Source organism: Ictalurus punctatus, chromosome 20, assembly GCF_001660625.3.
Source record: "Ictalurus punctatus breed USDA103 chromosome 20, Coco_2.0, whole genome shotgun sequence".
NCBI classification, from domain to species: domain Eukaryota; kingdom Metazoa; phylum Chordata; class Actinopteri; order Siluriformes; family Ictaluridae; genus Ictalurus; species Ictalurus punctatus.
The window spans coordinates 22,669,618-22,687,896 of record NC_030435.2 but is presented as its reverse complement, the minus strand read 5'-3'; the positions used below and the strand labels follow the sequence as shown (position 1 = coordinate 22,687,896).

At 40.8% G+C, this 18,279-nt stretch overlaps 3 protein-coding genes across 6 annotated transcripts; 2 read left to right on the top strand and 1 right to left on the bottom strand.

Moving 5' to 3' along the window:
- Nucleotides 1-608: 608 nt before the first annotated feature.
- On the top strand, nt 609-7,971 carry LOC108280516 (vitamin K-dependent protein C). Of its 3 annotated transcripts, none has more exons than XM_053673607.1 (9): nt 609-680; nt 885-959; nt 1,576-1,733; nt 1,822-1,846; nt 1,939-2,049; nt 2,370-2,510; nt 2,659-2,780; nt 5,529-5,646; nt 6,110-7,971. In XM_053673607.1, the coding sequence occupies exons 2-9, from the start codon at nt 890-892 to the stop codon at nt 6,658-6,660; spliced, it is 1,296 nt and encodes a 431-aa protein (XP_053529582.1). In that variant the 5' UTR covers nt 609-680; nt 885-889; the 3' UTR covers nt 6,661-7,971. The 3 variants fall into 3 exon arrangements, with proteins under 3 accessions (XP_053529582.1, XP_017351041.1, XP_053529583.1); XM_017495552.3 differs by having other exon boundaries at nt 664-680; nt 1,558-1,733; XM_053673608.1 differs by lacking the exon at nt 609-680 and adding an exon at nt 700-747.
- Nucleotides 7,972-8,109: 138 nt separating this feature from the next.
- Nucleotides 8,110-13,872, top strand: LOC108280513 (vitamin K-dependent protein C). The gene is made up of 9 exons (XM_017495549.3): nt 8,110-8,217; nt 8,417-8,466; nt 8,582-8,656; nt 9,257-9,414; nt 9,508-9,532; nt 10,243-10,383; nt 10,485-10,606; nt 11,966-12,083; nt 12,815-13,872. The coding sequence occupies exons 3-9, from the start codon at nt 8,587-8,589 to the stop codon at nt 13,363-13,365; spliced, it is 1,185 nt and encodes a 394-aa protein (XP_017351038.1). The 5' UTR covers nt 8,110-8,217; nt 8,417-8,466; nt 8,582-8,586; the 3' UTR covers nt 13,366-13,872.
- On the bottom strand, nt 13,464-17,076 carry dusp28 (dual specificity phosphatase 28). Of its 2 annotated transcripts, none has more exons than XM_017495551.3 (3): nt 16,545-17,076; nt 14,695-14,783; nt 13,464-14,489 (listed from the first exon to the last, which is right to left on the bottom strand). In XM_017495551.3, exons 1-3 carry the CDS (start codon nt 16,887-16,889, stop codon nt 14,444-14,446), a joined length of 480 nt encoding a protein of 159 aa, XP_017351040.1. In that variant the 5' UTR covers nt 16,890-17,076; the 3' UTR covers nt 13,464-14,443. The 2 variants fall into 2 exon arrangements, with proteins under 2 accessions (XP_017351040.1, XP_017351039.1); XM_017495550.3 differs by having other exon boundaries at nt 13,464-14,347.
- Nucleotides 17,077-18,279: the final 1,203 nt, after the last annotated feature.

Sequence of the window (18,279 nt, the reverse complement as noted above, 5' to 3'; positions counted from 1 at the left end):
CGAAAGTTTTTGAGTTGATAAATCAATTTCCTTCAGCCAGATACACTTAAATATAACAAAAATTTCTTTCAAATATTACAAAGTTTGAGTGAAATTTTCGTTAGATTTAAGTGCATCTGGCTTAAAGAAATTGATTTATCGACGTAAAAACTTTTGAGGTAATCAGTTTCCTCAGATTTTTTGAGTTAAATGGACTTATACGGTTTTACAGTGTGGTTATGGTACAAAACAAGGCTGGCAAATCAATTTTAAAATTACATTCTAATTATGTAAAAAAAAAAAAAAAAAAACAATAAAAATAAAATAATAATAATAATAATAAACTGAATAAACAGTAACATTCGCATGCCATTTGCTCGTATTACATAAAACACAGAACACAGTTGTTGTTGTTTTTTTTTTTTTGCTTTAACTGTCACTTTTTTAAATAAAGAAAATCAAGAAAAGTCAATGTCATGATTTTATCATTTACTTGTTTCATATTCATTTCTCTTTATGGTATTTTGCGATTTACCGGTTATCATTTCATAGCCTACTCGAATCTGTGTAAACCTTGAATTTCTGAATTCCAGCTGTCCAGAGGTTAGAGGTCAGGAACAGACTCTCAGTAAGCACATTAGTCAGTCATTAACACAGTTTAAACAGAACATCCACCATCCCAGCTCTTTATTTTTCAACATGTAAGTATAACGGTTATTTGAATCCATCTTTGCTTGTATTATCAAACAAATAAACTGTGATGTAGAGGTAAATCCAGAATAATTTATGCTCCACCTTCATTCGGTTATGTTTGATATGTTCTATGTGTTTTTTTCCTTGTTGCTATGTGAATATGATTTATGTAATACATAATAACGAGGATTTGGGTGTTGTTGTGTCTGCAGCGACCATGGCGTGGACACCTTTCCCCTGCTTGGCATTGATTTTCCTCTGGGCTGCTTCTGCAGTCTGTATGTCAGGTACGACTCGAAAATGAAATGTGCTACATACGTATCCAAAAATATTGGCACCTTTATAAGCAAATATAAGCCAAAAAAATCCATAAATATCTTATTAAAATGTGGTCAAATATTAGCTGCAGCAAATATTCTGTATTCGTATTTAAACCATAAATAAGCGTGGTCTTATTATTTTATTTCATTTCATTTTATTTTTGTGAGCAATGGAGAAGTGAATCTATATTTAAATCAGAAACGCATGCAGACCGCTGTTAACTTGTTTCCCATACAAGGCTGAGAAAACGAAGAAAAATACGTAGATTCAATTTGTGTGTTTTTGTTGCTGAAATCTGGCAACCCCGCCTGCGCCTTTAAGGCTCCACCTAAAAGTAAACCTAAATGAGTTCTTATGCAGCTCAGTCCAATGCACACACATCGTCTCAATGTGAAACTTTCTGGCAAGCTTTCTAAAAAAATAATAATAAACAAATACTGCACTTCCTATTCGTATCTCTATTCGTATTCATATTTAGAGCCATATTTATTTCAATCTGAATAATATATTCATATTCATTTGCACCACTTTATGGAATAAAGACCTAATAAATAAAAAAAACAGCTGCTGATTTTCAATTAGTTTTTTACAGCAGTCCAAAGGCACACATGCTCCTACGCTCCAGAAGGGACAATTTCTGGCTAGAGGAACTCAAGCCTGCATCTTTGGAGCGAGAGTGCCTTGAAGAGCAGTGTGACTTTGAGGAAGCTAGAGAGATCTACCAGACCAGAGAGGCCACAGTTAGTCATTTCTTCTTCTTCTTCTTATAGTTCTTATAAGATCCTCTGTGCTTCTTCACAATATCCGCATGTTCTTTTCCTCTCACAGTTAGAGTTCTGGATGGTGTATACAGGTGAGTGTTGGACTTATTTTAAGATAAATTGTGATATATTCGTCTAAAACACATACTATGTTTGTTTATTATTGTTTATTATTATGTGTCAGATGGGAACCAGTGTATCCCAAATGCCTGCAAGAACGGATTTTGTGTGGATCAGTACCGGTCCTACATCTGCTCCTGCAACCCTGGCTTTGAAGGAAAATACTGTGATCTACGTGAGTTTGAATTACAGAAGGCTAAACTGTCGGTTGGCGCTATCAGGTCAGGTTTCACCGAGAGCTCGTGTTCTCACTCCTCAAAGTCAAGTTTCGTATTAATGTGAGATCCAGCGTAGAAGTAGCAGCGATATCGGTGCAAATGTCGGTGTCCCAGAATGCAGCGCAGCTATACATTGTAGGAAACCATTAAAGATCTTTTTTTTTTTTAAAAATAGACCGACATTTTGATGGAAAACTTCAGAACGTTCAGAATTGTATTACAAAATGATCATTATAAAGATTAATATGCAAGTCATTCCGGCTGATTTGACGTTCAGTTAGCACGCACGCCAACTGCTCGGTGGAGAACGGAGGCTGTGATCACAACTGCCACGAGAGGCCAGACAAGACAGGACGTTACTGCAGCTGTATTAATGGATACACACTCCATGATGACTCCAAACAGTGTGTTCCAAAAAGTGAGGACACAATGATTTTCTTGCTGTAGTTGAATTTAAGGGCATTCCAGGTCTCCATATTTATTCTATTTGACCTTTTTGAGTATGGTGTAAGGAGAGATGAACAGTGCTGCCTGTAAATCATGGTATCCATGTCTCTGATTTCCAGATCAACAGTCTTGCGGACAGATTTTGATCTCTAGGTCATTCTACTCAACAAAGTCCTTTAAAGGTCTACAACCTTGGCTTTATGGTGGTGAAGTTGGCAAAAAGGGAGAGAGTCCTTGGCAGGTATAAGAATAAACAAAGGATCTTGGAGGAATATTTTTTGTTTGTTTATCCATTCTTCATAATGATGACTTGATTATATGCTAGTCTACTTTTGGCACCATTATAAAATTAGAGTGTTTTCACTCTCAGATATTTGGGCCCACACTATTGACCAATTCTGAGTTCGTTTGGGGCAGGGATTATAATATTCACATAGAAGAATTCCCTCCAAACCGTGGATTAATTGCACAATTCTAAAAGTCCCAGAAAGCAGTGCAGCTATACATGCAGCATTGTTTTCAGAAGAACCAGGGATCAGTTCTCTGGACAGCTGCTGGGCTTGAAAACAGCTTTCACACTTCACCAAATGTACTGAAGTCTCAGGGCAAATGGCCCCAAATCTATACAAGTTTTTAAAACAACCTTAAACACACATTCATAGGAAAAGAAAGTACACCCTCCTTTAATTCTATGTTTTTATTTATCAGCATGTAAAAAAACCATTGGATGGTCCTCACCAACTTCTATAAACAAACATATAACCTCAGGCGACAACAAAATAATACAACAGATTTCAATATGGCAAGAGCAGGAGACAGCAGTGCAGAACACAGGAACTAACCTTGGGGAGACACAGGAGGAACCCGGACAGGAATCACCCCAGAGAGCCAGAACCTCCAAGCACCTCAACCTCATGCTCCTGGCTTAGTAGTCCAGAGAAGAAGGATAAAGTGTCCCCCCGTCAACAAAGAGAGCATCTGGCAGCAATTTGAGGCAGATGCCTGTAACATCATACAGACTATAGTCAAGGGAGGTTTGGCTATGCTGAGAAGGACAAACCGGTGACCTCGTACATCAAGAACCATAAAGCCACACAGATAAAACAGCTGTGGCAAGACCTATGGATGCTTAGATGACAACACGACTGAGGAACAAAAACAACCTATAGCCAATCTACCACACCAAAGCATTGTGTGAAAGAAGCTCTCGGCTTTCCAAAGAGCTGAGTGGCACAGATAATGAGGAAAGGAGAGAGCAGCCTTCATCATCATCCCCTTTGGCTTTGTTAAGCAGATGCTTGGAGACAAGTGTAGTGGTTGTTCTAAGTCTGGTGTGTGGCAACCCCCAGTAAAAGCTTTTATGGATGACCTGACCATCATTACCTGGCACCAGTTGGATACTCCAAATCCTAGAGAACCTCATCTTATGGACAAGGATGAGCATCAAACCCTTGCAAATCTAGGCCCTTCATGCTGAAGAAGTGGTGGGTGGTGGACAAATTCTGCTTCTCAATATTTGGTGTCACTATTTAATCTTTTTCTGAGCAGCTGGTGAAAAGCCTTGGGAAAATCTTTGACTCCAGCCTTAAAGACTCCACAAAAAGACAATCGAAGACTTTGACAACTGATTCTCCAATGTGGACAAGTCAGGCCTACCAGGAAGACTCAAGGCCTGGATTCACCAGAATGCCATCCTGCCTAGGATTCTGTGGCCAATGCTAGTTCACAAGGTCCCCATGACAACAGTAGAGTCCCTGGAGAGGAAAATCAGCAGCTACCTTCGCAGATGGCTTGCTTTTCCCCGCAGTCAAAGCAGCATGGCACTGTATGGCAGAAACCATATCGTGCAACTCCCAGACAGCAGCCTTACTTAGGAGTTTATGGTGTCCCGAACAAGAGAGCCTCTCTAGCATAGATAATCCAAGGACCCCTAAGTGTCATCAAATGGCACTGAAGTCAGAATGGGCAGGGAGTGGAGAGCAGTGGAGGTTGCCGAGTCCAGGTTGAGGCACAAAGCTCTATTGGGGAATGTAGCTATGGGCCAGGCTGGGCTAGGCTACTTCCCAAGATTCTAATAGAAAAAGCCCATGGCAAGGAGGAACACCACCAGATTCAGGGTGAGATTTGAACAGCTGTGCAGGAAGCAGGAGCAGTACAGCACCGAGTTACCTGGGCAAAAATTGGACTATTTCCATGTCCAGTTCCTAATACAGGCCGTTTATGATAGCTTGCCAAGTCCTGCTAACCTCCACATCTTGGGAAAGAGTGAAACACCAGCCTGCCTTCTTTGCTCTGGAAGTGGATCACTAGAGCACATTATAAGCAGCTGCCCAAAGGCCCTTGATGAAGGCCGCTATTGCTGGTAGCAAGACCAAATGCTCAAAGCAGTTGCTAAGATAGTAGTCTCAGCCATCAACACTGGCTGTAAACAACACCAGTCTGTAAGCAACATTGTTTTTGTCAAGGCAGGAGAGAAGCCTTCCCAAGGCCATCGCGGTAACCGTAGTCAGAGCAACCACAGCAAGAATGTCCATGTAAAATTGAGGTCCATTTCCATAGTACTTCAAGCGGTACCATCCTGAGCAATCTCCAGGCTGTAGCCTCCAGTTGATGTGCACCCCATCCAGAGGTAGGGCATCAGGATGGATCAGGCAGGTCCGGAGGGCATATTGAAAGCCGTTGTGTATTTTTTGTTGTCACCTGAGGTTATTTGTTTATTTATAGAAGTTAGTGAGGACCACACAATTGTTATTTAAGCCCTGATAACTAAAAACATACCGTAGAATTGAAGGAGGATCGACTTTCCTTTTCCCATGACGGTACTTGAAATGGTCGTCTCCTAACAGATTCAAAGAAAATATAGTGTGCAAATAAATTAAATGGTCAACACGGAACTCGACAAGAGCATGTTTGAATAAAAGAGTACTGAAATGTGGGTTCTGATTCACAAAGGCCATGATGAAGCTTTATATTTGTGTTTCCTTCCTAGGCTCTTATCTTGAATTCCCAAGGAAAATTTCACTGTAGCGGTGTCTTGATTGATGAAAACTGGGTTCTCACTGCTGCTCACTGTCTTGAGAAATTCAGCCGCTTCACCGTCAGACTGGGTTTGTTTTGTATTTTTTGTTATGGTTGATTTGCTATTAGTAAAACACTGATCTGAAGATTCCTCAAGTAAGCAATAAACAGAATCTGGAGATCAACACCAGCCTCCTAGATCCTGACTCATTGTTGGCAATTTTCTAACTGGTTATGTTCTAACTGGTTATATTTTAACAGCTAATGCTAGCTGGTTCACTTTAACCATGGAATGACTTTGGCAATCTATAAACCACTAACATGAAGCAAAATAAGGTTGTTAGTTAGCAGAGAAATTAACATTTGCTGCATACTTGTAAACATGGACTTGGTCAAAGCCTCAGTTTTCCATGGTCTACCTTATCTACTATGTCTGTCATTCTTTTATTTTCATAATTTGGTCAAATTATGGTGGGCAGCTATGCAAATGCTGTATAGAAATGCATAAAAAGGTGCTTATTTTCTACGCAAATGACCATTCCCTCCCTTTAGGAGACTACAAACGTTTGAAGTTTGAAGAATCCGAGGTCACCCTTCCTGTGGTCAAAATTGTCCCGCACCCAAAATACAATAGCCTGACGGTGGACAACGACATAGCTCTGCTGCGTCTGGAGTCGCCCGTAACATTCAGCACGTACATCGTCCCTGCCTGTCTGCCAAGTCGAGACCTGGCCGAGCGCGTGCTCCACCTCAACGGCACCATGACGGTAGTGACAGGCTGGGGCAAGTACAAAGAAGGGACAATGTCGTACAGCTCGGATCTCAAACACATCAGCCTGCCACTGGTGGAGCAATCCGAGTGCGCACACCACATGGTCAACAACCTGACGGAGAACATGCTGTGCGCCGGCAGCATCGGGAGTACCAAGGACGCATGCAAGGGTGACAGCGGCGGCCCCATGATGACTCTATACCGCAACACGTGGTTCCTCATCGGCCTCGTATCCTGGGGCGAGGGCTGTGGCAACACAGACAAACTGGGCGTCTACACCAAAGTCTCCAATTACATGGAGTGGATCAATAGCGTGAAAAATCAGCTGTGATCGAATCTTGTTGCTTCAGATCTGTTCTGTCTATCGTTCCAGATTTAGTTAGGACTTTTATTTTGGAATGGCTTTTCCTTTTACTAAAAACAAGATCGGAAGGTTGTGAGTTTAAATCCCAGTGCTACCACTGTTGGGCCCTTGTGCAAGACCCTTAACCCTCAGTTGTATAAATGAGTACAATGAGTAATGTAAGTTGCTCTAGATAACGGCATCTGCCAAATGCTTCTAAAGTTGTAAAGCCCTGTTCAGAGGGGATTACAAAAGAAGGAACCGATTGTGAACAGCTGAAACGAGTCGTTAGTGATTCCAGACTTTACTTCCTGCACAAACCTATGTATGTTTGTAACAAAAAGCCCCGCCTCTGGTCTTCATTGGCTGCTCGCTGACAGCAGTAGACCAATCACAACAAACTGGCACATCTGACCAATCACTGCAGAGTATGCTCTCTGAAAGGAGGAGTTTAGAATGAATCCTTTAGAACGGATCATTAAACAAGTCATTTTTGACGCTGGGGGGAGAAAACGCAATGCTGCAGTTCAAAGTATGATCACATTAAAGTGGTTTTTGATCTCAGACGCGTGTAAATCTATTGTAGGAGAGCTTCAAAACAAAATTAGGCACGTTTCAAAACCATAATAGGTGCACTTTAAATCTTACCAAATTCATAAAAATGATCACATGAGAGTTATTCGTCCCTACTGTATTAATTTAATCGCTGTCTGTAATAATAATGATGAGTCTTTAGTGATCATATATACATATGCACAGTGAAATTCTTTTCTTTGCATACCCCAGCATGTTAGGACGCTGGGGTCAGAGTGCAGGGTCAGCCATGATACAGCGCCCTCTGGAGGAGAGAGGGTTAAGGGCCTTGCTCAAGGGCCCAACAGTGGCAGCTTGGCAGTGGTGGGGCTTGAACCCCTGACCTTCCGATCAGTCACCCAGAGCCTTAACCGCAAGTATTTTATTAACGACATCACCCCATGAAACAAATCCTGTCCGAATAGGGCCTAAGACCTAAATTACCTAAAAAATATCATGTGCCACAAGTGTGTCATTCCAGAGTTGAAGACTTCACCCATTTTAAATTAGAGCTACAGTCTTTAAAATTCACTTCATTTCTTTTGCTTTCGAGATTTTAAAATGAACCCATTGCTTGACCTTTAACCTGAGATGTCAAGAGGATGTTTAAAAAGCTTCTGTGTAGAATGATCTTGTATTGTGACTTTTACAAATCCCTAACACTGGAGACTCCTTACAAAATTGTTGAATCTCCTTAAATAAAATTCCACAATATCAATGACTATATGTTTTTGTTGTTGTTGTTGTTGTTGTTGATTAAAAAAAATTATAATCAGGTTATTATTACCCATAGATTATTTTGTCTGAACACATTAGCGGCAATTTGATCATTTAGTTCCAGTGGTTCAGATTTCTGAATTCCAGCTGTCCAGAGGTTAGAGGGCAGAAGCAGTCTCTCAGTAAGCACATTAGTCAGTCATTAACACAGTTTAAACAGAACATCCACCATCCCAGCTCTTTATTTTTCAACATGTAAGTATAATGGTTATTTGATCGTTTATTTGGATCTACATTTCAGAATCTTTTTGATATTTCGCCTCTGCGTGTCTAGCCAATACACGTGTATATACAGATTATCGGCACCTGATAACAGATTTCGAGGAATACGGACACGACTGAAACAGTTGCGTCTCTAACCTACAATTTCTGACGCACGTATCTCTCCATCTAGATTTTCTGTGAGAAAGAAACAGACAGTGTGTTGGTCAGATCTGCTATCTAGTAAGACATCTTTCCATCTTTGCTTTTTAACCTGTATTATTATTGCATTGTTACTATATGAATATGATTTATATAATAAATAATAACGAGGATTTGGGTGTTGTTGTGTCTGCAGCGACCATGGCGAAGACACCGTTCCTCTGCTTGGCATTGATTTTCCTCTGGGCTGCTTCTGCAGTCTGTATGTCAGGTACGACTCAAAAATGAAATGTGCTACATACACAGAATTATTGGCACCCCTGGTCAATATAAGCAAAAAAGACAACAACATATATATAACATAATAAAATATAGTCAAATATGTGCTGCTTCAAATATTCTGTATTTAAACCAGAAATAATCATCGTCTCCTCAATCCCTGATTTCTTTTGGCTAATTTGAAGTATTTTTGTTTATATATATATATATATATATATATATATATATATATATATATTCATGGGTAGTTTGTTGAAATCTGGTAACCCTTCCGAGAACTTCACTGTTGACCCGTGTAAAGCTCCGCACGAAGGTGAAAACCTCGTTCTTGTGCAACTCAGTCCAATGCACACAGCATGAAGTTTTCTGGCAAGCTTTCTAAAAATAAATAAATAAATAAACGAATACTGCACTCCCTATCCATATCTCTATTTATATTTGTTTACAACACCTTAACTGTTCGATCCGATCCGATTCAATCCGATGATATATGATTCATATTCGGTTCCATCCTTATACAACTTATTCCACTTTAGAGTATCAACAATAAAAAGCTCTTGATTTTATTTTATTTTTTTCGTGTATTAATCAGTTTTTCACAGCAGTCCAGAGGCGCACATGCTCCTGCGCTCCAGAAGGGCCAATTCCCTTCTGGAGGAATTCAAGTCTCCATCTTTGGAGCGAGAGTGTATGGAAGAGCGTTGTGACTTTGAAGAGGCTAAAGAGATCTACCGGACCAAGGAGGCCACGGTTAATCATTTCTACATCTTATGATTCGTATATCTCTGCAGCTTCACAGCGCAACGTCTGATGATGATAATGTCTGCTCTTCTTCTCTTACAGTTAAAGTTCTGGACTATTTATGAAGGTGAGTGTTGGGATTATTTAAGGTAAATCATGGTGTCATCTAAATCTAATTTAAACTGCATGCTTTTGTGTGTGTGTGTTATTGTTTATTGTGTGTCAGATGGGAATGATTGTGTCCCAAATGCCTGTCAGAAAGGATTTTGTGCGGATCAGTGACGGTCCTTCATTTGCTCCTGCAACCCAGGCTTTTGAAGGAAAACACCGTCATCTACAAGAGTTTGAATTACAGAATCAAGGTTTCTACATAGTTTTGATGTTGTGGAGCAGTGGAGATGTTGGTGCAAACGCTGGGGTCAAAGTCCCAGAATGCAATGCAGCTTCACAGCGCAGTAACACCGAGTTACCGCAGGGACTTGACGAGCGCTATGGCACTGACTCTGGGATTAGCAAGAAGGTTTAAGCTTTGTAACCTGGTTTGTTTGAGCAAAGTGTACAGATGCAGAGGTTAGAGAGATAGACAAACTAAAGGACTAAAGCGAGACTGCATCGCTCTCTTTACGTAGAGATGAAGTGAGGGCAAAATCCCACTGCGCCGATGTCAGCAGGCAGTCGAACACATTAATCGCTTCTTTCAAAGAGCAACATCAATTAGATCAACTAGAAAAGAAATCTCAGAATTTAATTACAAAATGAAACCTGGATGCCATTGAAAAGTCGTTCAGGGTGGCTTTTTCCTTTAAGACTGTATTCTGAGACTCATTTGACCTTCAGATAGCATCAAAGCGAACTGCTCGGTGGACAACGGAGGCTGTGATCACGACTGCCACGAGAGGAAAGACAAGATAGGACGCTACTGCAGCTGTATTAATGGATACACAGTCCAGGAAGACTTCAAGCAGTGTGTTCCAAAAAGTGAGGACACGGTATTTTTCTTGCTGGAGATGAATTTAAGTGCATTCCAGGTCTCCGTATTGTTAATATTTGTCCTTTATGCGTTTGTCTTTGATTTTCAGATCAGCAGTCTTGCGGACAGATTTTGATCGCCAAGTCGTTCTACAGACCGAAGCCCATTGAAGGTCTACAACCTTGGCTCGTTGGTGGTGAAGTTGGCAAAAGGGGAGAGAGTCCTTGGCAGGTATAAGAATAAACAAAGATCTTTGAGGGAAATTGTGTTTTTTTTTTCTTCCCCATAATGATTGTTTGCTTACAACAAAAGCAGTTATTAAAAGTTGTTTCCGTACACAAAATTTAAGTGGGCTTATTAACCTGCAGCTCTGGCCTGGTTTCCCACTGAAGCTAAGCAGGGTTGAGCCTGGCCAGTACCTGGATGGGAGACCTCCTGGAGAAAACTAAGGTTGCTGCTGGAAATGGTATTAGTGAGGCCAGCAGGGGGCACTCACTCTGTTGTCTGTGTGGGTCCTAATGCCCCAGTATAGTGACGGGAACACTATACTGTAAAAACAGCACCGTCTTTCAGACGAGACATTAAACCGAGGTCCTGACTCTCTGCGGTCATTAAAAATCCCAGGACACTTATCGTAAAAGACTAGGGGTATAAACCCGGTGTCCTGTTGAAAATCCCCCATTGGCCCTTATCTATCATGGCCCCCTAATAATCTCCATCCCTGAATTGGCTACATCACTCTCTCCTCTCCATTAATAGCTGGTGTGTGGTGGGTGTTCTGGCGCATTATGGCTACCGTCGCATCATCCATGTGGATGCTACACACTGCTGGTGGTTGAGGAGATCCCCCCCATACAATGTAAAGCACTTTGAGTGCCTAGAAAAGCGCTATATAAATCTAAGGATTTATAAGAATAACACTAGTCTAGTATCTAGTATAATCGCAAATTAGGGTGTCACACCTGGCACGAATAGTTAAGTCCATACCAACGACCGATTCTGGACGGTTTGGGGGCAGGGCTCAAATTTGCAGGTTTACTTTCACATCGAAGAATTTCTTCCAAACAGTGGATCGATTGGGTGGTTGTTACGGCTCTTGGTTATCATTTTCCATTGGTACCAACACTCAAGCAGCAAAGAACGGTGTTTTTTTAGATGTACATTATATTATCGTACAAAAAGATCTGTTCTCTGAACCACTCCCGGATATGAAGAGTTTTCACACCACACCAAACGTACTGAGCTCTCAGGCAAATGGCCCCCGAGTCCAGAAAACATCACAAGTGTGAAAACAACCTTAAAGATACTCCGTGTTAAGGTTTTGCAATCATCTGTTGTCTCCTTGGCGATACGACTCGAAGTAAACGAAGTGTGCATTTCACCAAGGAAATCTCTTCGCGCATGTTTATGCTGAGGACGAGCGCGCTCCTTCTTTAAAATCAGCTCCTTAAATTGTTCTTCCACATGTCCCAGATTGGCGGGAAAGTCCACAAGGGCATGTTTAGAACAGTACTGATTAGGTCCTGATTCAGATCGATTGTATTGGAGCTTTTCAACATGGTACCATTTATATTTGTGCTCTCTTCTCAGGCTCTTATCTTGAATTCCAAAGGAAAATTTCACTGTGGAGGCGTCTTGATCAGTGAACTCTGGGTTCTCACTGCTGCTCACTGTCTTGAAGGATTCAGCCGCTTCGCCGTCAGACTGGGTTTGTTTCAGGGTTTTTTATATTAATGACTTACTATCTTGAGACTGATATTTGCAGAATGACTCTTTTTTCCAAGAGTTGTCCGTTCTGGATCAGGTAGCCATTTCATTGGCTAGCATTTTAACAGATTGTGGCAGCCGGGCGTGGAGAAGTGCCGACTGTGAAGTGGAGAGGGAGCCGTGGAGAACGAGCGGGTAACAAGTGATTGTCTACACCTGTGCCTAGTTTACAGCAGCCTATTTATTTGCTAATCTCTGGTCTCTTGTTCTCATGACCGCCTCGACACTTGACCACACCCCCAGCTGCCACACAGATAATGAACCCGTGATCTGCTCATTTCTTAAACCACTCCACTGAAAAACACTGCTTTCTAGCTAGCAATCTAGCCAGCAAGCAGTGTTTTTCAGTTAGCCTTAGTGGTGTGCAAGTTAGCATCTCACAGGTTAGCTGCAAACTGTGTGTCATGTCATACTAGCTGGTTGATTTAACCAAGGAATGACTTTGGTAATCTACAGTATAAGACACTAACATGAAGCGAAAGAAGTGTATTCCTTGTTCCGAGTCTACCATGTTTGTGAAAATTTTATGGGACACTGGTCCTGTGATTATGGGAGGGCCAAGGACACATATGATACTGCCCTTATAGTTGGTCAAAATATGCCGGGCAGCCGTCTTATTTATGTGTGAAGTGTCCAAATGCTGCATTGTAACTGGAACATAATGACCTTTAGGTGACTACAAACGTTTTGAGTTCGAAGGATCTGAGGTCACCCTTCCTGTGGTGAAAACTGTCCCGCACCCAAAATACGATAGCCTGAAGGCAGACAACGACATAGCTCTGCTGCGTTTGGAGTCGCCCGTAAAGTTCAGCAAGTTCATCATCCCCGCCTGTCTGCCGAGTCGAGACCTGGCCGAGCGCGTGCTCCACCTCAACGGCACCATGACGGTGGTGACAGGCTGGGGCACGGATAAAGAAGGGACGGTGCCGTACAGCTCGGATCTCAAACACATCAGCGTGCCACTGGTGGAGCAATCCGAGTGCGCGCACCACATGGTCAACAACCTGACGCAGAACGTGCTGTGCGCCGGCAGCATCGGGAGCATCAAGGACGCGTGCAGTGGTGACAGCGGCGGCCCCATGATGACTCTATACCGCAACACGTGGTTCCTCATCGGCCTCGTATCCTGGGGCGAGGGCTGTGGCAACACGGACAAACTGGGCATCTACACCAAAGTCTCCAATTACATGGAGTGGATCGATAGCGTGAAAAATCAGCCATGATCAAATCCCATCATTCCAACTCTGTTCTGCCTATCGTTCCACATTTAGTTTGCTCAATTATTTCTGAAATGGTTCTTCTGTTGACTAAAAAACAAGCCCCCAAACTTTAAAATCAAATCAGTATCATCTCAACTGTGTGCAAGGTTATTTATGACAATGCACTATTCATTCCGAAAGCCCTTTCAAACTATGATGACCAGAGTTGCATAGATTACTGAGGAAATATAATCTCATACTGATTACAGATAAATTGTCTAAACATATTAAACAAGGCTGTGGTTCGTTCGGAAGTAATCATGACTACGCCCTGGTCCCTTTGAAGGCACGATGAGAACACAATGTATGAGACTGAAGTATCCCCTCTTCAAGGGTTGAAATGAACAAGCTTAGTAATTTCACACACACACACCTGTATGCTGTTTTATATCAAACTGTATCACAGTCTAATAAGTAATGAATAAAATGCTTGGTAATGTGCTGCTATACTAAATAAAATAATCAAAGATGGGGTGGTGTGATGAAGTGGAGTGACTGTTACCGCTCAGAGCTTGATTATTTTCCAATAACAGCACATCCTGATGTATCTTATTGATCTTTTCCCAATGCAATAATTTTTCAAATTGAATAAAGAATGACACAGCGTACATTTGGTCCTTTTATAGATGCATTTTATTGTTTCAAACCCTACATATGGCTGCTGTGGGCAATCGTCCCTCTTCAAAGCACTGGGTTCGGCGTAGGGTTCGTCGCTTTGTGTATATACATGTATATACACACATACATTTGGGCTACAGGTGAAAACTACATGCGTTCGATTTTTTTTATTTTTTTATTCAAATTTGTAGTATGATATGATTAATAAGGTATATGTGAAGACATCGTTTAAGAGATATTAGATTTATTTTGTGATGCGTGTCTTCGGTGAAATAGTCGCTGTAGAGAAAGCTGGCTGAACCGCAGGCCTTTGTGTTTGGGTTGTGCTCTGGAAAGCATACGATGCTCAAATGAATCTACTCAAATTGAAAAGTCCATGCCATTTATGGGTCCGTTTCAATAAGACACACAATCAATAATCTTTTTATTGGTTTGCATAGCAGCTAACCTTCATTAAACTTTTTGAAAACCTGAGAATTAAAAAAAAAAAAAAAAAAAAAAAGAAGTCATGCATAATGAAGTTAGGGGTGCAAAAAATATATAATTGTTCTGGCACTTATACATGGTTCTAGGAAAGCATTCAGCACACTATGCATCAATTTACATAAAATAAGATAAAGGGGAGCCTCGACTTCGTTTTAAGATGGAGAGATGTTCAAACTGCTCCTTGCTGACCTCGTGCTCTTCAGGTCCTGCTCGTATCGCTCCAGCTGAGCCCAAAAGCCAGGGTTTGGCTCCACCACCGATCGAGCACTTTTCACCAACTGATGAAACAAATTATATCATAATTTTTTTAAAAACAAAACAAAAAGTAATTCTTCGGCAAACAATAATTTCCATTTATCCTGATTAACACCTCCAATAATAAACATGCCTTATACACACAGAGTGTGAAACACATCTCGTCACTCACACAGCTCAGATTTTGAAAAAAATTGTTTCCATGTACACATTTAAGCAGTAATTAAAGATAAATTAGTGAATAAATGAGGAATGGAATTGCCGATGTACAAAAAAAAAAAATTAAAGAAAAGAAATGGCTCGCGTAGAGGCACATTTTGAGACACTTAAAAAGTCGGAATAGGAATTTCCTAATAAGAAAATAGGAGAAATATATAATAGACATTGCCTACAGCTACAAAAGTAAAGTATTAAACAAAGAAGAAACGGCTCACATATGTGAATTGACACTAAAGGTTCATCTAAACGATCCGAGGCAAAGAACCGACACATCACCGTTATTACTGGAAACACATTCAAGCATCTTGAAAATTATGAACAGGGAAGAAATGACATAGGAGTCGATAATATAAGAATATTGCCTACAGCTAAAAATAAAAATTATAGAAGGAAAAAACGACTCATCACAATGAGTCATCTCACATCTCACAGTGAGAGTCGGCTCGCACGGTTCATCTAACTGAGAAGACTCAGAGAGCCGACACATTACCGTTTCTAATGGAGAGGCATTCGAGACACTTGATGTCTGAACAGGGCTGAAGTGTTAAATAAGAAAATAATATTCATTGCCTACAGCTACAAAAACGAGAATTAAAGAAAGAAATAACGCCTCACATATGAGAGTCGGTTCTCGACGTTCAGCTAAAAGAGTCGATTCAATGAATCAAAACATCACCGTTACTATTTGACATGCAGATGTGATACTTAAAAGTTCTGAATATGGCCGAAATTATATAAAAGAACATAACAGAAGAAGACAACATTGCCTTAAGCTTTTAAAAAAAGAAGAATTAAAGACCGACAAATCTACTCAGATATTAGAGTCGGCTCGTCGTTCATTTTTTAAAAAAAATACGATTCGTTGACAAACGAAACACATTCGAGACACTTGGTAACATGAATATGGCCAAAACGAGACAGACTTCATACTCAAATAAAATACCTCATACTCATAAAAAAAAATAAAAATAAAAATAACGGAAGATAGAAAAGCCAGCTCACATTTGCCGATCGACTCTCAATGTTAATCTAAAAGAGAGAGTAGATTCACCACTGGTAGAGACACAGTCCAGACACATATGAGAACTGAATATTGATCGATATAACACAGAATACATCAAAATATGTACATCGTACATCGATGTACAGAGTACATCGTATTCATTAATAACACAAAAAAGAACCGAAGAAAACGGCTCTCGACGTTCAACTAAAAGAACCGATTCAAAGAGTCGAAACATCACAGTTACTACTGGACATACACGTGCGATACTTAAAAAGTATCAATATGGCCGAAATTATTTAAAAGAAGATAACCGAAGAAAATAAGCATTGCCTAGAGCCTTAAAAAGAATTAAAGACAAATGTACTCGTACATGAGTCTCATTAATATATATTTTTTAAATAACTGAATTTTCAATAAAACGAATCGGCTCTCAACGTTCAGCTAAAAGAGCCGATTCGCATACGTGAGCCGATTTGTTCACTACTGGAGACGTATTCGGGATACTTCGGGGGCGGGCTCTGAAAATGTCCGAAATGATAGTGACTGAAGATAAGCGTACCTCATACGCCTCGGTTAAGGACAAGCTTTGGTGTTTCATGAGGTAGGCGATGCATATTGTAGCCGAGCGGCTGCGGCCATTTTTGCAGTAGACGACGGTGCGGCCGCCGCGCGCAGCTTCACTGAGTATGACATCAGCACAGCGGTCGAAGTGTGCGCGCAGGTCCTCGTTGGGATCGTCGTAGGCGGGCACGCGCAGAGTGCTGACCCGGGCTGAAGGACAGGGCTGCTGCTTGGACACGTTGATGCAGAGGGTCACTGCCTCCTTCTGGAGGAGCTCATCAGTGCAGGCTGAGCGAGCATTGCTGATGAACAGCGAGTCCGTAACCTTACACAGCTGCAGCATTCAGTGTGTGTGTGTGTGATAGCAATATCAAAACTACTACCTGTCTAATCAGACAAAACTTGCATGCTCACTCCTCCGGTGGTACTCACATGCATGTGGATTTACAGTGCTGCAGAGTCCCTCACATACTGCACACACCCCAAAATTACACACTGCACTGCTAAATTTATTCCATGATGGCAGGGCAGAGCAGAGCAGCCACGAGGTGTCTTCATGGTCCTAATGCCGCTTCATTGCTCTCCCTGAAAGCCTGTTGTATTCGAGTGTATGTTAAGTAAGGAATAAAACATTCCCTGTCATACTGTTATAGGAAATTAATCAACGACAGGATGGTGTGATGTAGCAGTTAGTAGGAGTTTCTGTTATTGAAATTTAGATTTTTTTATTATATAGCAGAACATCCATTAGTTCGCCAACGATTACGGTTTTTCATTTATTAATGAACAACACGCCATACTTTTTTTTAAACATTTATAGTAACGTTTAATGTTTTGGAAAGTCCACACGACAAGCTAATTCCTGTTATCACTTTTATGATATGTCCATTAAACAGTCGTTCCTTCACCAGCCTCCCTTCCGTCTCTCGATTAAATATACAACAACAAAAACAAAAAAATGCAGCAACCGGAAATCGCAAACTCATCTGTCCTGACCGTTACAAAGTGCTGACACTGGAGACTCCTTCCTAAAATGTAAAAGGAACGTTAAATAAAATGTCAAATAAATGTTCAATGAAAATGTAGCATATCAGTGGTTATATATTGTACATTACATTCTGTAATTCATTTGTTAATTCAGAGCACATTTTTTATTACCAGCTTAAGATTTGTAAATTGTATCCTTGTTGTTTATTGTGTAACTGTTATTAGTAATAAATGTTTCTTTGTTTTCTTTTTTTTATTATTTACAAATATTTACAAATATCAATTTACAAATTAAAGCTGCAAGCAGCGATGAAGGGGCCCTCGCACCCGGGTGCACGTTGGGGCTGCTCTGCCAGGGGAATGCCATTAATATTTTTTTAAGCACTTATATGTTGTTAGTAGAGTATCACGATGTAAAATATGTAATTTCCTGTTGGCAGCAGGTGGCGCTATGACTATGACTGAATATTGGCATGTACATGTCTTCAGGCCAGACTTGATAAAACATATGAAGTTTGGTGCAGACTGAACATTATATGTCTTGAGTTAGTGTAAATCATGTCAGTTCATGTTGCCAGCAGGTGGCACTATGAATTATAACTGAACATTAGCATGTAGATGTCCTCAGGCCAGGATTCATATCCTACGTGAAGTGTGAAGCAGATTGAACATTGTATGCTTGAGTTATAAAAACTTCCTGTTTATTAGCAGTAATAGCATGCTGTAGCACTTAGCTAAGTGTTGCT

Bases quoted from the DNA above. Each gene is read 5' to 3' on its own strand.
- dusp28 (XM_017495550.3), bottom strand. From the start codon at position 16,889: ATGCTGCAGCTGTGTAAGGTTACGGACTCGCTGTTCATCAGCAATGCT. The intron at 14,784-16,544 runs GTACGCTTATCT...TTGTTTCATCAG, and splicing joins CCTTAACCGAGGCGTATGAG to TTGGTGAAAAGTGCTCGATC. The intron at 14,348-14,694 runs GTCAGCAAGGAG...TATGCTTTCCAG, and splicing joins CAGGACCTGAAGAGCACGAG to AGCACAACCCAAACACAAAG.
- LOC108280513 (XM_017495549.3), top strand. From the start codon at position 8,587: ATGGCGAAGACACCGTTCCTCTGCTTGGCATTGATTTTCCTCTGGGCT. The intron at 9,415-9,507 runs GTTAATCATTTC...CTTCTCTTACAG, and splicing joins ACCGGACCAAGGAGGCCACG to TTAAAGTTCTGGACTATTTA. The intron at 10,607-11,965 runs GTATAAGAATAA...CTCTCTTCTCAG, and splicing joins GGGGAGAGAGTCCTTGGCAG to GCTCTTATCTTGAATTCCAA.
- LOC108280516 (XM_017495552.3), top strand. From the start codon at position 890: ATGGCGTGGACACCTTTCCCCTGCTTGGCATTGATTTTCCTCTGGGCT. The intron at 960-1,557 runs GTACGACTCGAA...TAAAAAAAACAG, and splicing joins TTCTGCAGTCTGTATGTCAG to CTGCTGATTTTCAATTAGTT. The intron at 1,734-1,821 runs GTTAGTCATTTC...TTCCTCTCACAG, and splicing joins ACCAGACCAGAGAGGCCACA to TTAGAGTTCTGGATGGTGTA.